Source organism: Chaetodon auriga, chromosome 22, assembly GCF_051107435.1.
Source record: "Chaetodon auriga isolate fChaAug3 chromosome 22, fChaAug3.hap1, whole genome shotgun sequence".
In the NCBI taxonomy this organism is placed as follows: Eukaryota; Metazoa; Chordata; class Actinopteri; order Chaetodontiformes; family Chaetodontidae; genus Chaetodon; species Chaetodon auriga.
The window spans coordinates 7,123,176-7,140,798 of NC_135095.1; the positions used below are offsets into that span (position 1 = coordinate 7,123,176).

General features: G+C 45.0%; 1 protein-coding gene across 1 annotated transcript; it reads left to right on the plus strand.

Annotated features, from left to right (window-relative positions):
* The first annotated feature begins 192 nt into the window (after window positions 1–192).
* abcd2 (ATP-binding cassette, sub-family D (ALD), member 2) lies at window positions 193–16,889 on the plus strand. Its single transcript, XM_076722204.1, has 10 exons — window positions 193–1,134; window positions 1,592–1,772; window positions 2,363–2,484; window positions 7,217–7,379; window positions 7,863–7,957; window positions 9,344–9,489; window positions 10,599–10,744; window positions 11,470–11,554; window positions 12,006–12,131; window positions 12,243–16,889. Exons 1-10 carry the CDS (start codon window positions 193–195, stop codon window positions 12,445–12,447), a joined length of 2,211 nt encoding a protein of 736 aa, XP_076578319.1. The 3' UTR covers window positions 12,448–16,889.
* The last annotated feature ends 734 nt before the right edge of the window (window positions 16,890–17,623 follow it).

Sequence of the window (17,623 nt, forward strand, 5' to 3'; positions counted from 1 at the left end):
ACAATGAATGTGGTTCGTCTTGCCTGACATTGGTACAAAAAAGATAAGGATGTAGCTGTACATGTATCGGGCTCGCTTCACATCAATCCAACCGTCAGAAGCCCTTCTCTCTTTTTTATACCGACGTGGTGAGTCGTGTTTGGGGGATGGGTGTTGTAAGGATTGTCAGCAGAGACGACTAACGTTTGAAAAATGTCCAACATCCTCGATGCGGCGTCCAAAGTGAGATGGGACCGCACGACTGCGGCGAAGCGAGCCGTGTTTCTTGCGGCGGCTGCTTACGGTGTCAAAACACTGTACCCCATCATCTACAGGCAGCTCAGCAAAAAGAAAGACCCCAGGAATAATCGTCGGATTTCAAAGGCGGAAAACGGATCCACTTGTTTGGTCAAAACACAGATAGGAGCTGATCACAAGAAGGCATCGCCGGGGGTAAATGCAGAATTTTTCAAGCAGATCCTCGAACTTGGTAAAATCCTTTTCCCCAAGCTCGTGTCCAGAGAGCTCGGTTTGCTCTCCTTGCACTCGGTGGCGCTCATATCCAGGACGTTTCTCTCTATTTACGTGGCCAGTTTGGACGGCAAGATCGTCAAAACGATCGTAGAGAAGAAACCCAAGCGCTTCATTATCCAGCTGATCAAATGGCTCCTCATTGCCATTCCGGCCACGTTCGTCAACAGCGCCATCCGGTACCTGGAGTGCAAACTGGCTCTGGCCTTCCGCACCCGGCTGGTGAACCATGCCTACCGGACCTACTTCACCGATCAGACCTACTACAAAGTCAGCAACATGGACGGGAGGCTCGCCAACCCGGACCAGTCTCTCACTGAGGATGTTATGATGTTTTCCCAGTCGGTGGCCCACCTCTATTCAAACCTCACCAAGCCCATACTGGACGTGATGCTGACCTCCTACACACTGATACAGACCGCGAGGTCCAGGGGGGCCAACGCCTCCGGGCCGACCCTGCTGGCCGGGCTGGTGGTCTTTGCCACGGCGAAGGTCCTGCGGGCCTGCTCGCCCAAATTTGGCAAGCTGGTAGCCGAGGAGGCTCATAGGAAAGGCTACCTACGCTATATGCACTCCAGGATCATTGCAAACGCAGAGGAAATCGCTTTCTACAGGGGGCACAAGGTATGCAGGCCTGGATGAGGGCACATGTAGAGCAGAGGGGGCATGATTGTGGCAGTCATGCAGCAATATTACAGGGAATAATGAGGTGGTTACTAAATAGTGATCAGTTTAAAATAAAACCATAAAAGTTCATTACTATCCTCCATTAATAGATGATGAATAGATGCGTTTAATGTATGAAATATGTACATATTAACGCTTAATTTCATTTTCTCTTCCCTCCATTTCAACCATTCCACAGGTAAAATCCAGTTATACACATGTCAGATGACCCTGGTTAACCACATCCAGTAATAAAGTCGATAATGTGTTATACATGCATATATCAGTGTAATCAGATTGGACACCGCACACGAACAGGCCAGCCGGTGATGACAGTGACTCCAGTCAATGCTCCACCGCAGAGACACAGGAAGTGATGATGGTGTTATGCATTGTGATATACTGTCCAATGCAGGTGGAGATGCGTCAGCTGCAGAAGTGCTACCGGGCTCTGGCGGACCAGATGAACCTGATCCTGTCCAAGCGTCTCTGGTACATCATGATCGAGCAGTTCCTCATGAAGTATGTGTGGAGCAGCAGCGGGCTGGTCATGGTGGCTGTGCCCATCATCACGGCCACGGGCTTCGCCGACAACGGTAAGGACGCCTCAAACCTTTTCTGCTCAAAAACCCCCGATTAAATGTCGTGGGACATGAGCGCTCTTTCTCATTGTCATCCCAGTGAACTTCAGTTTGTGCGATTGCATCTGATATGGTGTGTTGTGCCGCTGTAGTAGTGTCATTGTGTGGTTTAAACGGCACATTTTCACAATGCACACAAGGATCGTAAGCATCCCCAGACCTGCAGCTTACTGCTTCCTCCTCAAGCAGGGGCTGATGAGCACGTGTGAGAACAGTAGCTTCCTCCCACACGTCCCTGGTGACATTTCAGTTGCATTCAAAATAAACCTGTTACTGAGTCCCTTTGTTGCTGCTTGCACTACTCCCGTGCTAATGCTCGAGTACCACTGCTGTTATTTAAATCACTCATTTCCTGGTATTCTAATGCTCGCAGGTGCATGCGTGACAGTGGGTTGTGAGTAGGCGCACAGGACAGAGAAGCTGACTGTCAGTCATATAACAGTTTTGTTGCTTACATAAACATGTCGGTACTATCAGAGTGTCTTAAATCAGCTGCCTCGCTCTCTCTCTCTCTCCCCTGTCTTGTCTCACTCTCCGCCCTCTAGAAACAGCAGACGGGCAGACGCAGGTGATGGTGAGCGAGAGGACGGAGGCTTTCACCACCGCCCGGAACCTCTTGGCCTCAGGAGCCGACGCCATCGAGAGGATCATGTCCTCCTACAAGGAGGTGAGGACATGCTGAAGTGAACGTAGCGTGTGAAACACTTGCATTCTTACAGGAAATACTGACGCAAAAGTCATGAAAAGATAAAGTTTAGTCAGCGCAAATGCACTTGATTTACAGATGTAGGCTGCAAAACGAACAATGCTTCACCCGTGATATTCCCCAAAACCACAAACAGATTTGAATCATTGTTGACCATAGCCACATCTTTGAATGTAGCTGTTGCAAAAAACTGTTTCTGGATCCCTGCACTGCAGACGTGTTTGCAGCTGGAAACAATTTGAAGTCATTTTTCAAGCAGATATGTCAAATATTCATTGCTTCCTGCTTCCTTAATGAGCATTTGCCGCTTTAGGTCATTTTGAACTGAATACCATTCAGTTGTGGACTGTTGATCAGACAAAATTTGCGAGTGTGACATGTTTCCAAGCTTACTTGCTTGGAGTGGTGGGTTTGAGAGTCAGTTTCAGCTCAAATGAAGGTCATATGAGATGAGATGTTCTCATTGAAGCATATAAGTAGCTTATCCCTTCGATTTTATTGAGTGCCTATACCTTTGCGCTGTCATAATCACGGTAAAATGATGCAAAAATTACTTTCTCCAGTTTGATGGAAGGATGTATGGGTGGCTGGGTCATTTCTGGCCTTGGTTTGAATGGACAAGTGGTCCACCAGACGGGTGGGTGGACGAATGAATGCCCAGAGCGACTGAATGACGGACAGATTCACGCTGTACAGTACATCCATCGCACTCTCCACTCTCACTGAAGCTCACCATGCATGCACAGGAGTTTATTTGAGTACTGAAGAAAGAAATCACTGAATGAAAGGCCTTGTTCATTAAGGGCCAAATCCCTGATCTCTCGTTGCATTTTAATCAAACAAAAAAAAGGAAAAAATAGAAAGACCCATTCATGCATTCTCCCTCTCGGGCTGCATTTTGAAGTCCATAAGAGGATTTGCCTGCAGCACATTTGTGGTGAAGCTGTATTGCAGCACAGCTGGTTTATTCTCGTCTACTTCGGATCATACGCACACTCATGTTTTGGGACGTCGTCTTTCAGGCTATTCAGTGTTTCCCTAAGTAGCATGTGTAGCACTTGAGCCAGTGTCAGCTGAACTTGCACAGCACGCTGGTGGTGAAGTGGAGGAATTGCAGCTCTTTTGCTTGTTGTCTGAGTCACTGCTTCTCCAAAACTTCCCATTGTTCCACTTTGCTGACACCAGAGTGCAAACACATTTTACAAATACTCAGCAGGCTCAAACCGCCGTTCAGTGTTAGAAAACACGAGCCAGCTCGACGTGAATCATTTTATTTCTGTTTTATTGCACGTCTCTGGCTCAAAACACTTCCCTGGAGGGTATGAGTTGTGGCCTGTGTTGTGTACAGTGTTCTCAGATGTGCTGCAGCAAGCCCCTGCATGCAAAGCCAAGAGATGTGCGAGCGTGTGTGCAATTTACCAGGAACATTCCACAGGCAGCATCTCCCGCTCACGCCTCCGAACGCTGTGTCTGTTTGATATGACATTGTACAGCGTGAGTGGTCAGATGGCCCGATGACATGTCCCAGCTCGTGTTAGTTTGTTACTCATCTTTTAGACTCGGCTTGGTTATTTTCCTTTTGATCTTGAGGGGCCTGTTCAACCCAGCACTCCCTGTTCGCTTCCTGTAGTTGTTTTTGTTGTTTTCTTTATTGTTGTTTAAGCTGTCAATCAGAGTTCTAGTGTTTTCTGCCCAAGCGACTGCAACGCGGGTGTGAAAATGAAATATTCATGGAGAAATGTGGCACAGTTTTTCCATCATTGTTGTTCTTTGCCTCCTCACTTAGGTAGCAAAGGCTGTTTGTGTTGGTTTGGATGGAAGCAGCAGGAAACATTTTTGCAAAATGGCACAATGCTTAGCTGTTGCGTTCGAGCTGGTTGCAGATTTTATGATTTGACAGCACATCTGACTGAAGTTGGTGCTCTGATGTGTCTTAGACTGCATTAGATTGAATCATGGAAAGAAAAATTGATCAGATAAACCTTTTATAGGCATTAATTCCTCAAGATTGAATCTACTGCCACTCTCATGTCACTGTAGGTCAGCCAGCAGTGCATCCTGGTGTGTGTGTGTGTGTGTGTGTGTGTGTGTGTCTCAGTGTGTAGAGAGCTCCTTGTCTCAGGGTTTAGCCTAGCTGTGAATAATCCTCCATCTGTTGATCTTTGAGCCTGCACTTCTGCATCTCTTTCTCACTTAACCTCTCTCTCTCAGACAAATAGAGGAGGACCATGATCATATATGTATTGGCCTGATTTATCTTGGCTCTTCTCATACATATATCTATACAGAAAAGGCTCATGAACCATACCACAACACACCTGTTCACTAATTTCTGTTGCTTTTACTCTATATTTGGACAATAGCCTCGTGCAGGATAATAGAGAAGGGATGGCGATGTTGACGGTTAATCACGGAGAATATTTTTGGCTGGTTATACAAGTTAGCCTATAGGTTCATTTGCATACACACAGACACACTCCGCCAATGGATTTGCTTAGCCTGGGGCTAACAGCTCTCTTAGCCCGGGGCTAAGTACAGTGTGAAAAGCATATGAGATAGGAAAATGAAGCGTAGTAAGCAGCTTGTTGTGGGAACATTTCCTCCAGAAAGACAACAAAGTCAATTGTGAATTGTGCGATGCGACGCTTCAGTTTAGTCGTAGTACTCGCCCCACGCCGTACCACATTTAGAACAAGCACCCAGCTTCCGTGTCCCCGAGGAAGGCTCAGAGCCAAAGATCATGTCCCTGCTAGGCGGTGGGGGGGGGGCAGCTGTGTGATGCATGCTGGTCCGAGGCCATGACCCAGTTGGTGTGCTGAATGATCGGGACTGAAATGCTGCAAATCAGTGTGGTGGAGGCCGAGGGACTCAAAGAGCTAGCTCAGTGCCTCGAGCAGGAGAACGCTATGCCTTCAAGACCTGCTGTGACTGAAAGCGTTGAAAAACACTTTGAGGAGAAGAAGGATGAGCTAAAAGTCAAGCTAGCTCTGACCACCGACTGCTGCACAGCTCTCACAAACCAAAGTCACATCATTACTTCCTGTCTCTTCATCGGTGCTGACTGGGTGATGCAGTCCAGTGGGCTCCTCCATCCAGCACAGATCCATGCTGAGAAAAAATACAGAAAGATACTGTCTGTCTCTACTTGTATATCTGATTTATTACAAATTGAACCTTTTTTGGATTCAGAGAGGCTTTTGTCACATTTAAAACTATTGCAAAGCTTTTTAAACACAAGAGAAGCACAACCGGTCCTCCACTCTTTAGGCCTGTCCCCGCCTCTTTAGATGCATTTCATCTGTGTTTTGTTTTCTTTCTTCTTTGAGCTAGTCGTCTTTCATGCCCCACATGATGTCCATGAATTCTCAGAATTGGTGTTTGTTGTTTAATATAATCAAGCTGTGTCAGCAGCCGGTGTTGCCTCGCTGCAGGGTGCATCGCTAAAGCCAAAGCAACAGGGTGATTTTTCTCGTGGTTTTATCCTCATTTGTCCTCGAGTTTCAATGCATGTTAATGCAGAGCACCCTCCGCCTGCCTCGAAAGATATTTGCTTAGCTCTTTTTTTCTGATATACTCTCATGCTTTTTGTGTTTATCCTCTGTTTACAGTTTGTGCTGTTAAAATCGTTCTAATTGCTTTTGCTCAAACAGCTTTGTGACTTTGGTGTTCGTTCCATATTTACATAAACACTGATACACATTGTTGCACTCACATTTATACAGTCTAGCGGCAACTTTTTAAATTACGTTTATCAATTATTTTCATTATTTTAACTACTTATCCACTATTTTTTTAACAATTTCCAGTTTCTGCAATCTACATTTTTGCGTCTATTATTTTAGCTATCAATTTCAACCCTTTACCCGTCTTTTACATGTCTGTTACTTTTAGCTAACTGATAAAATGTTCACGTTTAGCTAGCATGAGCTTTTCAGCCATTTATCCATTATGTTTAGTGAACTAATTCACCATTTTTCATTACTTTAGCTAATTTTTTCAACCATATTTCATTACTTTAGTTAATTATTTCAACCATTTTTCTTTACATTTAGCTAACTATTTCCAGTTGTCGATTACTACCAGTTGTTTCAGTTATTATCCATTATTTAGCTGTTCCAACCATTTTTCATTACTCTTAGCTCACTATTTCCATTCTTAAATTACTTCTAGATAATTTCAACTATTTATCTAATCATTTTTGCTATATAATTCCAGCATTTCATCATCACTCAAAGCTAACTGTTTAAACTTCTCTACTCGTTTGCTAACGTACTGTTGACAATCACAACTTAAACACACGCACACATTGTGTCTCTATCATTTTTGGGGACATTACATTCATTTCCTGGACACTTACCCAAACCATAACTATAACCACGACTCGCCGTACCCTAACTTACACCTAACCTTAACCCCAGTCCTCAACCTAAAATTGAATGATTTCTGTTATGATTTATGTTTTTCTGTCCCCATAAAGAAGGTGAGTCCCCACAGTTTGACTGTGTAAACAGATTTATGGCCCCACAACATGAGGAATACATGTCCACACACACACACAAACGCAGTCAGAGTTTTATCAGCACACGGCCCTGATCGTGACCTGTGTCAGGATCTGAACTTCTCTCATGTCACACTAACATTTCTCTGACTTTACCGACAGTGACCTTTGACCCCTGTGTGTTTGTTGGGACAGGTCACAGAGCTGGCAGGCTACACTGCACGGGTCCACAACATGTTCGTGGTGTTTGAGGACGTCCAGAAGGGGATTTACAAGCGCTCCTCTCTATCAACCACAACGGGAGCAGAGCAGAAGAGCAAGCCTGGGATGCATATAGATGGACCACTGGAGATAAAGGGTGGGCTTGCTCTTCTGTGCACACACGCCCACACCTCCATCTGTATGAACATGAACAGCAAACAGGTGGTCACCAGGATGATGGGCTAGATGCAGTTGCCTCTCTGTTTCGGCCTTTTGTTGCACTTTTAAGACATACTTTCTGTCCAAATTTCATGCATTTATCCACAACCCTGATGTGGAGCAACTTATATAAGCAGAATTAATTCCTAGATCGGCAGCATGACATTACGAGCGATCAGCAGCCTCAAGGTCAAAGGTCAGAATTATCCTTTTGTAAACATCCATTTAACCCCAGAATGAATGAATGAGAGCACTACAAAGCTAAGTAGTAAAGAGGGCTTTTTTTATTTTTAACCCCATAATTCCTGCTTTGTAAGTATTATCCCATCTATATCCATACTTGAGTCTAATCCTCAATTTCTGCTCCCAAACACTGACATTTTTTCTTCTGCCTGTCTGTCTGTCTTTGTTTTCTCTTCAGGTGACGTGATAGATGTGGACAACGGCATCGTGTGCGAGAATGTCCCAATTATTACGCCAAACGGGGACGTTGTTGTGTCTTCCCTGAACTTTAAGGTGAGGCAGCTGTACTCTGTTTGCTTCCTTTGTGTAACCCGTCTTTGAGTGGCCTAGTATGTGAAAAAGCACCAGAATGGTCATTTAATTTCTATTCCAGCACCAAACTCCACTTATTTATTACTCATTAATTTAGGGCTGTACCAAACAGTTTGCAGCTTCGTTGACAACGTTCTTCTTTTTAAACATTTTTCAGTCATAAAATATGAGTATGTAGTAATATGAGAGTCGACAGACAGGCAGAACTTCATTAAGGACCTCAATCGAAGCTTCAATGTGAAAAATGTGGTACAGCTGTTTATTAATGGAACTGATTTATTTGGAGGTGCTCCGTTTTGGATGTTCTGACTCCCCGTGGGTTTTCTCCTCTATGTGGTGTTAATTATGTAGTATCCTCTGCCTCCTCCTCATTAGGGAACAGATGCATCCTTTGGGTGTCAACATGTTGCTCCCCTCGGGCTCTCGGTCGCTGTAATGAGCTGGAGATGATGCTGAGGTCCTTAGCGTTGTAGATCGGTCATGACAAAAGGGTAAAATGATGTCATCATTTTAGCTGGGTTATTCAGTAGTGTTGCTCTCGAGCTCTTGCGCTAACAGACCTTAGTCAAGACTGCATCAAGGTCTAGTTGTGGAGGCTGGTTTGAGGTCAGTATACTCTGCTGACCTTGAGCTGGTAAATAGCAGGAAAATCTGTTGATACTGCACTTACGAGTTTAAGAGTGGATACAAATATCGTACAGCAAATATTCAGCTCAGTTAAGTGAAAGTGCTGCAGTGCGTGACTGCTGGTGAGCACTAAATTAGATGACATAATAACTGATAGCACATGATCACTACTGAGATACTTTTACACACTTACATTGATATTTGGACAACTTCTCAATGAGTGCCTTTTTCTTATCAAGTACCGACAGGCTATACTAGTATACTCACTGACTTTGCTTTGGCACGTTGACACCTGGCTTGATGTAACTCTGATAATGAATTCTAGGTATATTAAGGTAATATGTAACATGTATTAGGGCATTGAATCATTTACTTGACCGTTCTCCTGACAAATGTCAGTCCAGATCTTTCATGATTGTGGCTCATTTTTCAAAGTTATATTCAGAACTGTTGAGGCTTCCAGCTGTCCCTCAGAATACTTCAGTCTCAGTCACAGAGCAGACACCTAAAACGCAGTGTGTTCTGTTAAGATCTCTGTGAAGGAATTTTTCGACTCTTCCTTTGTTGACTGACCTCTTGTGTGTGATGCTACATGCTCAAAGCTGCACATCCACTGACGCCTCCCACCTCTCCGGGGCTTCATATCTTAATGACATTCAGTAATTATACTGAGGACCGACTCAGATTAAGGTGGATTATTACATTCTCTTTCCATTTCAGGTAGAAGAGAGCATGCACCTATTGATTACTGGGCCCAACGGCTGTGGAAAAAGCTCTTTGTTCAGGATCCTCAGTGGCTTGTGGCCCGTCTACGGCGGCCGGCTGCACAAACCCTCTCCTCAACATATGTTCTACATCCCTCAGAGGTATACACACAAACACGCACTTTCACACGTGACTTATTCGGACATCTGACAGCAGTGAGTTGTACTGAAACACCTTTAGAGTTTGATCATTGTGCCAGCGAACCCTACCAGTAATCTAATCCATTGTAATAGGACCTGTGTGTGTGTGTGCGAGAGAGAGAGACTGACAAAGAGAAACCAGAGCTCTGGCCACAGTGAAATATTTACCACCCAGGCAAGGCTTGAAACACTTTCAATTACAATGATTTCTTTATTAAACCTCCGCTGGTGCTGCAGCCATTTGCTGGTAAACTGCGTATCATCAGCGTGACTGAGCGCACCACGTGTCCCCACACCGCTCTGTATTTTGAACAGGCTGCTCTTGATGACATAGTGCGAACACCCTCTGGTCACATGGTAGCACATGCGGCTTGGATGACATCATAACTTAAATGACTGAAACTCCAAATAATGTAATTTACATGAGCCTGCTGTGGAATTAAGATTAAGGTTGAATAATGTTAAATCGGTTAGCATGTTTGGTTGAGTTGCTTTAGCGATCTAAAGCATGTTTGAACTTTAGGTAGCTAGCGTTAGCAAGATAGCAAGCTAATGATTACGTTACATAGATTTACGTCATGTGGCACAATGTCAGGCCACAGTGGGATTAGCCTCGTAAAAGAATCCACTTACTATAACTAGTAAAGGGGCTAAAGTTTGATGTGACAAAGTTGTAGGCTAAGATGATCAATTGATTCCTGAGAAAGGTAGCAGCAGGACCGTAGTCCTTCAACTGAACTGAGACCAGTGAAGGCAAACCATCAAATGTAATCTTACCCAGAGCTGCTTCCAGCTGCAGCCTCAGCTGACTCCCTCCTGCAGAGTGGTGAATATTTCATACATAGGATGAGACAGCCACCTGGCAGCTGAAACAGAACCCAACACACTGTGTACAATAGAAACAAGAGAAGCACAATGGGTGTCCTCTCAGCATTTGTTCTCTAAGTGTGCAAAAGATGTACCTCTTTGTTCACACACACCCTTTATCAGCACGGTCTTTTCCTTTAGCACCAATGAGGGACGAACAAAGAAACACTCAGTAGATGAGGTGTGTGTGTGTGTTTCTGCAGGCCATACATGTCCATGGGTTCACTGCGGGACCAGGTGATCTACCCAGACTCAGTGGAGGACATGGCTGCCAGAGGAGTCAGTGACAAGGACCTGGACGCCATCTTGGAAATAGTCAACCTCAACCACATTGTCACTAGAGAAGGAGGTAGGACAGTGTTCGACGGGGATTGAAGACTTTAGAAAACACACAGAATAGCTCAGGCAACACTTTCTGACAACCCACTACAAAACTAGACAAGTAAGCACCAAACAAACCAGACAAAATAACCATCATGCAACCATCACGACTGCAAATGAGGGTCAAACTGGACGAACGCCATTAACAGTGGGAATTTGTTAGGCCGCAAAACCAGCTTGAAGTCATCTTTTAGTGTTAAATGTTCCAAATGTTGACCCTCAAACCAGTCAAACGTTTGCAGAATGTGCACTGAAAATTGTAGCTGTGCTGCCGTTTCTGCTGCTGTTTTCAAATCAAACAGATTGCGTTTGTCTGCAGGTCTTATGCGCTCGGGTATTACTTGTGTTGCCTAAACTTGGCTAATTGGCAGCCACCTCCCCCACCCCCCACTGCCAAGTAAACAGGCCCTATTGTTGTGATCCAACTACTGTACACAGCTTAGAGCTGCAAGAGGGTTTAATTTATGAATGGCTGCACTGTGAAAATGTTGGGAAAGGTCTCGATCGTACATGCAAATGAGCTTGCGCATACGTGGTCACGGGTCATCGGTCATGGATGTGGACACACATGCAGCATGCCGGCAAAGGATTTTCTGTTATGATGTGACACAGAAAGCTGTCTGAGTGTTCCACAGTGCCCCCACAATACCTCTATGCTTAAAAATAGTATGTGACGTCTTCTTCTGCTTCCAGGCTGGGACGCCGAGCTGGACTGGAAGGACGTGCTGTCAGGAGGCGAGAAGCAGAGGATGGGCATGGCTCGCATGTTCTACCACAAGTAAGGAGAAGCAGCATCGCTGATGTCGGCCGTTACACTGAGGCCAGTCGTGCCTCGTTTGGATGATCTGGATGGATTATTATTTGTTTAAACTGAGTGCAGGGAGAGAGAGAAATCGACCAATGGGTGAGCTAGATTGACTTTTAACAAGCAATAGAGCTCTACCTCCCGTCTGGAGCTGCCTTGTTCTCCAGGTTCTTCTGGTCTCAACAGGAAATGCATTTGCAGCTGACGTACAATGGCCTGTTGTGATTGGTCCAGAGTTCTCTAGTCTATGTTTTGTATTTAGACATTAATTTTAGTGTCAAAAGTAAAAGTTAAACGAGTCATTTAGGATGGACCACTTGAGGTACAGTATGTGCATAAACAAGCCAACATGCTAGGAGGGTAGTAGTTTAACAGGGTTCGTGTTTTATCACTCCTTACCCACAATGCCCCCTGTGTGTGTCAGGCCTAAGTATGCTCTCTTGGATGAGTGTACCAGCGCTGTGAGCATCGACGTGGAGGGAAAGATTTTCCAGGCTGCAAAGGATGCCGGCATCTCTCTGCTGTCCATCACACACAGACCCTCCCTGTGGTAAGACGCATCCTTCAGGAAATCGCCTTGAAATCCTTGACGTAAAGTTGGAAATTCACTGTATACACCAAATCTTTTTTTCCCCCCACTCTTCCTCCTCTCCGCCTCCAGGAAGTACCACACCCACCTGCTGCAGTTCGACGGGGAGGGCGGCTGGCGCTTCGAGCAGCTGGACACGGCGACGCGCCTCTCCCTCACCGAGGAGAAGCAGCGGCTGGAGGCCCAGCTGGCCGGCATTCCCGAGATGCAGCATCGCCTCAACGAGCTCTGCAAGATCCTGGGAGACGACTCTGTCCTCAAAACAGCCGAGGAGTGAGAGAGAGAAAGGGGGCAGGGAGTGGGAGGGGAGGAAGGGGCCCCGAGGGGAGACGAGACGAGGGGGAAAAAGAGGAGAGTGTGGGAGACGAAGAGGCTATGAAAGGAAAAGAAGTCCAAAGGGGGTTTGTTAGTTTTTTCAGGCTTAGATTCTTTTTTTTTTTTTTTTTTTTACTTGTTTAGATTTGAAGCAGGAGAGCTCTTAATGCCAGCGAGTCTTTCATCTCTCCTTTCCCCCCTCCTCTTTTAATCCCTGCTCCAACCAGTCAGGCGGAGGGGGCGAGTGAAGAGGATCCACAAGTATTACCCCCCCTTTTTACACTCACCGACTGCACTGATTTGAAAAACCTTTGCTTTTAGCGCACATCGTCGTCACGATCAGTTTGCCGCCGTGCGAAGTGGCGAAATCCAAATTCACGGGACATCATTTGTTTGTTTTGTAGCACTTTACTCTGCTTTTAGAGGGCTGTTGCTGTTTGTCGTGGTCACCCACAGTGAAATAGCTGCATTTTAAGCTGGAAAACTTTTAATATAGAACCACTAAATAATGTCCAAAGCAGTATTCCACACCCAGCACACTGGGCTGTGCAGGATCCACGTCTGTCATGATTTCACAGTAGATTTGAGTTTTTACTGAACTTCGTGGGACCTCTTGGCTTCGAGAGGTGAGAAAAGAGACTATTTTTCAAAATGTCACAATATGCCTTTGTTTGATTTTGACTCTCATCTCGCCGCAGTACAATCCCCTTCCTCGTACCTCATCGTGGCCCTCGTTAGGTTGATGCAGACCCACTGATAGCGGCTCGGCTGCAGACACATCGCTGTCAAAGAAGCCAGTCTATTATTAGAGCGATTAGTGATGCAGGTCTGACTCCAGGACTATAGCTGTCTGGCGCGTTGAACAAATACAATGAGCGAAACAGGCTAGCTGCAAAGGCCAAGAGGAAGCCGACCTGATATTCTGGTCTGTCTATGAGCAGTCAGTAACTGTAAGATGTACATACACACTGAAGCCCGTGTGTCTGCTGTGTGTCAGATGCCTGCTGGGACTACATGACAGCGAGCTAATCTGCGACGCTAATTTAGTCAAAAGAGACTTCATTCAATGATGATGATGTCAGGAATAATCTTTATTTCTCACCTTCCTCAAGTGGAAGCTGGTTATCTTTTAATGTCATGAATTGCGTTTACATGCGCTTATATATTTTAAATCATTATTATTATAATATATGAGGCCTTATTGGGTTATACTTCGTTTGTGGATCACATAATAGGGCTAATATTACAATGGTTGGAGGTCAGGCTTGTTCACAGATCGCAGATGTTGGCTCTCTTCAGCTTCTTGGTTGATTTGTGGCTGGCATGCATTTTGGCTACATGCAGGAACAAAACAAGTCAGATTTCCTGTTTTTCCTCGTTTAGCCTCCGTGTTTGTTACCTGCTATCTGAAGTTGTGATACTGTGAAATTGGCGTTTTGTTACGTTGGCATCTTTTCGTTCTCCTGAGAAAAGTCGGAAGCGCCGTGTTCTCCTGTGGTGGCTCTCAGCTTTGGTCGTGGCTGCTTTTACAATGTATTCCTTTTGTGGTGTGTGTGTGTGTGTGTGTGTGTGTGTGTGTGTGTGTGTGTGTGTGTGTGCGTGCATGCGTGCGTGCGTGTGTGCTTACTGCGCCCTGCAGAAAGAGGGCACAAAGAATACTTGTGCTGAGTGAGAGCAGAGGGAGTCATGGGTGGAGAAGGTGCGGATGTTGGTGCCATTCACTTATAGTCTTTCAGATTTCACCATAGGCACATATGGATATATTTTTACAAATCCATGCATTCAACTGGGCCCAAAGCCCATCGAGCAATATAAATTAACAGCGCCATGTGACACAAAAGATTCCTTTGTTCACCTTTAACTCATTGTTTCCTCTGTAACGTTCACCCACACCCCCTGACTGATTACAGAACCAGTAGAATCAGGAATATGGTGAAATCTGTGTGTGTATGAGTGGTCCAGATGCCACGACCAACCCAGGTCTCCTAAATGCTCTTCTCACGCTGCAGCATGCAGGACTCCATCCATGTCACCTTGAAGCTCGTGTGAGTGGAGCAGCGCGATATCACGTCACTGGTTAGAATACCACTATTCTGTTGTTACGCCCCTGCCTGGTGATCACGCCGCCATGTCTGTTGTTGCAGAGAACGGACAATCAGTCACATCAGCAGCAGATGCAAACAAGCAGCGCTCGGCTATATTTCAGACTGCACGTCGTCTTATTATTATCTGCGAAGAAAGAAGTGATGTCACAGGAGGTGCACGGCGACACCTGCGTCTTCTCATTTGTGATGTAAATTGGAGAGTGTCCTCCTCACAGCTCCCTCAGGCCTTTTGTTAGACCGAGCTGGGCCCGCATCCAGGGTCTTTAAAACCTCCCCTTTTGGCTTTTAGCGTACAGTTGAAGCAAAGAACTTAAGACCATTTGGATGCAGCCCTGCTCTGCTCAGGGTGAAGGCTGCTCGGTTACAGAAGGACAAACCCCTCCATAAAAAAAAAAAAAAAGAAAAATGTGACTGGAGAAGAAAAATAATTCAAAATTGAAATGTGGCCGCATTCCTTTAATATCTAAAGGAATAATAACTGGAATGCTCTGTGCGGTCTGGTCATATACTAACCTGGACTGCACAAGAATACCTACACTTTCATTCGGTACGCATGTCAAATCAAAGGCGTTACTGTAAGGCTTGAGAGCGGCATGGCAAGCCGCTGGAACGTCTGACCTGAAATAAGCGGTGCCATCAGTCAGACTCCGTTGACAGGAGGCCAGAAGAGCCGCTGAATGACACAGAGTCTGCCGAGTGACACTGGAACATGAGGTCAGCTCAAGAGCAGACGGTGCCTGGAATTCACAGGCACGACTGAAGCTTGAATAGTTAAAGAGTCAGAAGTACTGTTATTTCATCTTGAGAAGGGAGGGGGATAATAAATGATGAGGCGTCATTTTACGAGTTGTCCCATTCCACTATGGAACGGAGGACAAACTCTGCCACTGCTAACGTTTGTCTTGGGCTGAAGCAGGTGCCCATGTTCCTACGTTTTTATGGTACATAATGGGAACATGACAAAGGGTCCTGTGGCAGCACGCTGGCTCCTTCAGATTGCACAGGGGCAACCACATTTTTCTTCCGTATTGATATCTTTTAAGTGGCTGTAACCAATATTCCTATATTAATTATGGATGATGTACAAATGTGAAGAGGGGTCACTGATATTGATGATAGTGACAACTCACTCAACCCGCAGTTCCCCTCAGCTCGATGGAGCTTTGGAGCGACGTTCAAAATCAATGTTCTGCTTTTCTGGTCTGCAGCTCTCCTATGTTGGTTCACTCTCAAGCAGAATCACACTTACATGGCTCTAAATGAACGGTAACAGACCACTGTTCGCTCACTTTGCTGCATCAACATGAACGGACGTTAGCGTTACGTTTAGGTTGTTTCTGCTGCCCCCTAGTGGCCAGGCGTAACCTCATCATTTCTTATCCCGACAGGAAACCAGCAGCCCTGCTCGTCGGATGACCCTGCTGTATACTGTAATGACATCCTTACTAACAAAACTTTGATACAGAGCTCCACCTTCTATCACCCCTTTTGTAAGTAAGAGATTGAATGTATCCATCATGTATGATGAAGCATCTCTGAAGGTTGACAATGAATACATGTGGTCAGGTCGGAAGAGTTTCCCCTTTTGTTTGATAACTGATCGTTTTCTAATTGTGTTCATAGTGCATGTAACATAGTTTTATTAGAGCCGCATCGCGGTGTTTAAAATTTGGATTTGCTGTACACGTGTGTGAACCGGGACAATGGGAAAGGAGGCTGTTTGAGCATTTCTGCTTGAATTGTCATGTGATTCGAGTGGTGGAGGACAGTCGTCAGTGGCAGAATGACACAGGAAATGAGTAGTCCTACTGGTTTCTGACTTATTGAGGGTGTCATTCAAGTTTTTGAGGTGTTTATTTGACTGTCCTGGACCTCAGAATCAGTGATTCTCCCACAAAGCCAGTGATTACTACACTTTGTAGTTACTACTTTAAAGAGTTTGCAATCAAAACACCTGTACATGTAACTATTTTATATTTTCAATCCCTGGAGCAGTAGCCCAGACTTCCTTTATTGGGATCTCATCGTGCATGTGTAGGAATCTGTATTCTTTAACCTTAGAACCAAGAGAAGTACATCAGCATAAAGGTCATCTGTTCAGAAATCATGTGCTAAGGTCACTTTATGTTGAAAAATGAAGATGTATTTTCTTGTAAATAAAAAAAAATACAGTGCAGCCTTGAAAAATGGGCCGTGTTGCATTTGTGGTTCACCCCTTTCTGGTCTGCTCAGTGTTTAAGTGTTTAGAGCAGCAACAGGTTTTTGTCACATCTGTAGTTCCTTGCATTGAGAAATGAATGTCATGTTATTTATAGCCAAAGCAGGTGGTTGTCGCAGCGAGCTAAAGGTCATGCCACCTCTTCACTCTGTGGGATGTTTAGGCTGACAACACGGCATAATTCAGATTCTAGACAGTTTTGATATCTTAAACACAAAGGTCCTACAGGACTGGCCAGGGACACACTGTTTTTATTGAACATACCTGAGCAGAAGCTGATCCAGATGCAGACTGCACATAAATTCTCAGCAGGTTTTCAGTGTGTCACTTTTTTTTTTTTTTTTTTTTATGGAACTGCAAAAAACAGTACACTATGACAGGTAGTACAGTACATACTGTACACAAGTAGTATGGAACAGGGACAAAAATAGATCTGTCTCCCAGCTGATTGGTCTCCACGCAGTGACTCACAGTGACCTCATGTGGCCGTGCAGAGGAGCTGGAGCATGGAGCCAAAAATCTCCCTGATTCGAGGTGAAGGAAGTGTCGAACTTTCCTCTTCACTGTACAGTTCAATCATTTGAATACAATTCCCTGTTTGACAAAAAGTTAGTGAATTTGGCAGAAAGGACCTGAAGTGTGATCCTACTTGCAGTGCTGACAGATGAGGACTACAAACATGTCTACCCACGGTGCCCTTCCTCAAGCACTGAATCAGCCAATAGCAAGCCTTCACAGAAGACGTGTCATCACAGTTTCATGCACACCTCGTCACGATTAAGAACAGCTTTAATATTATTATTAGATTGATTGTC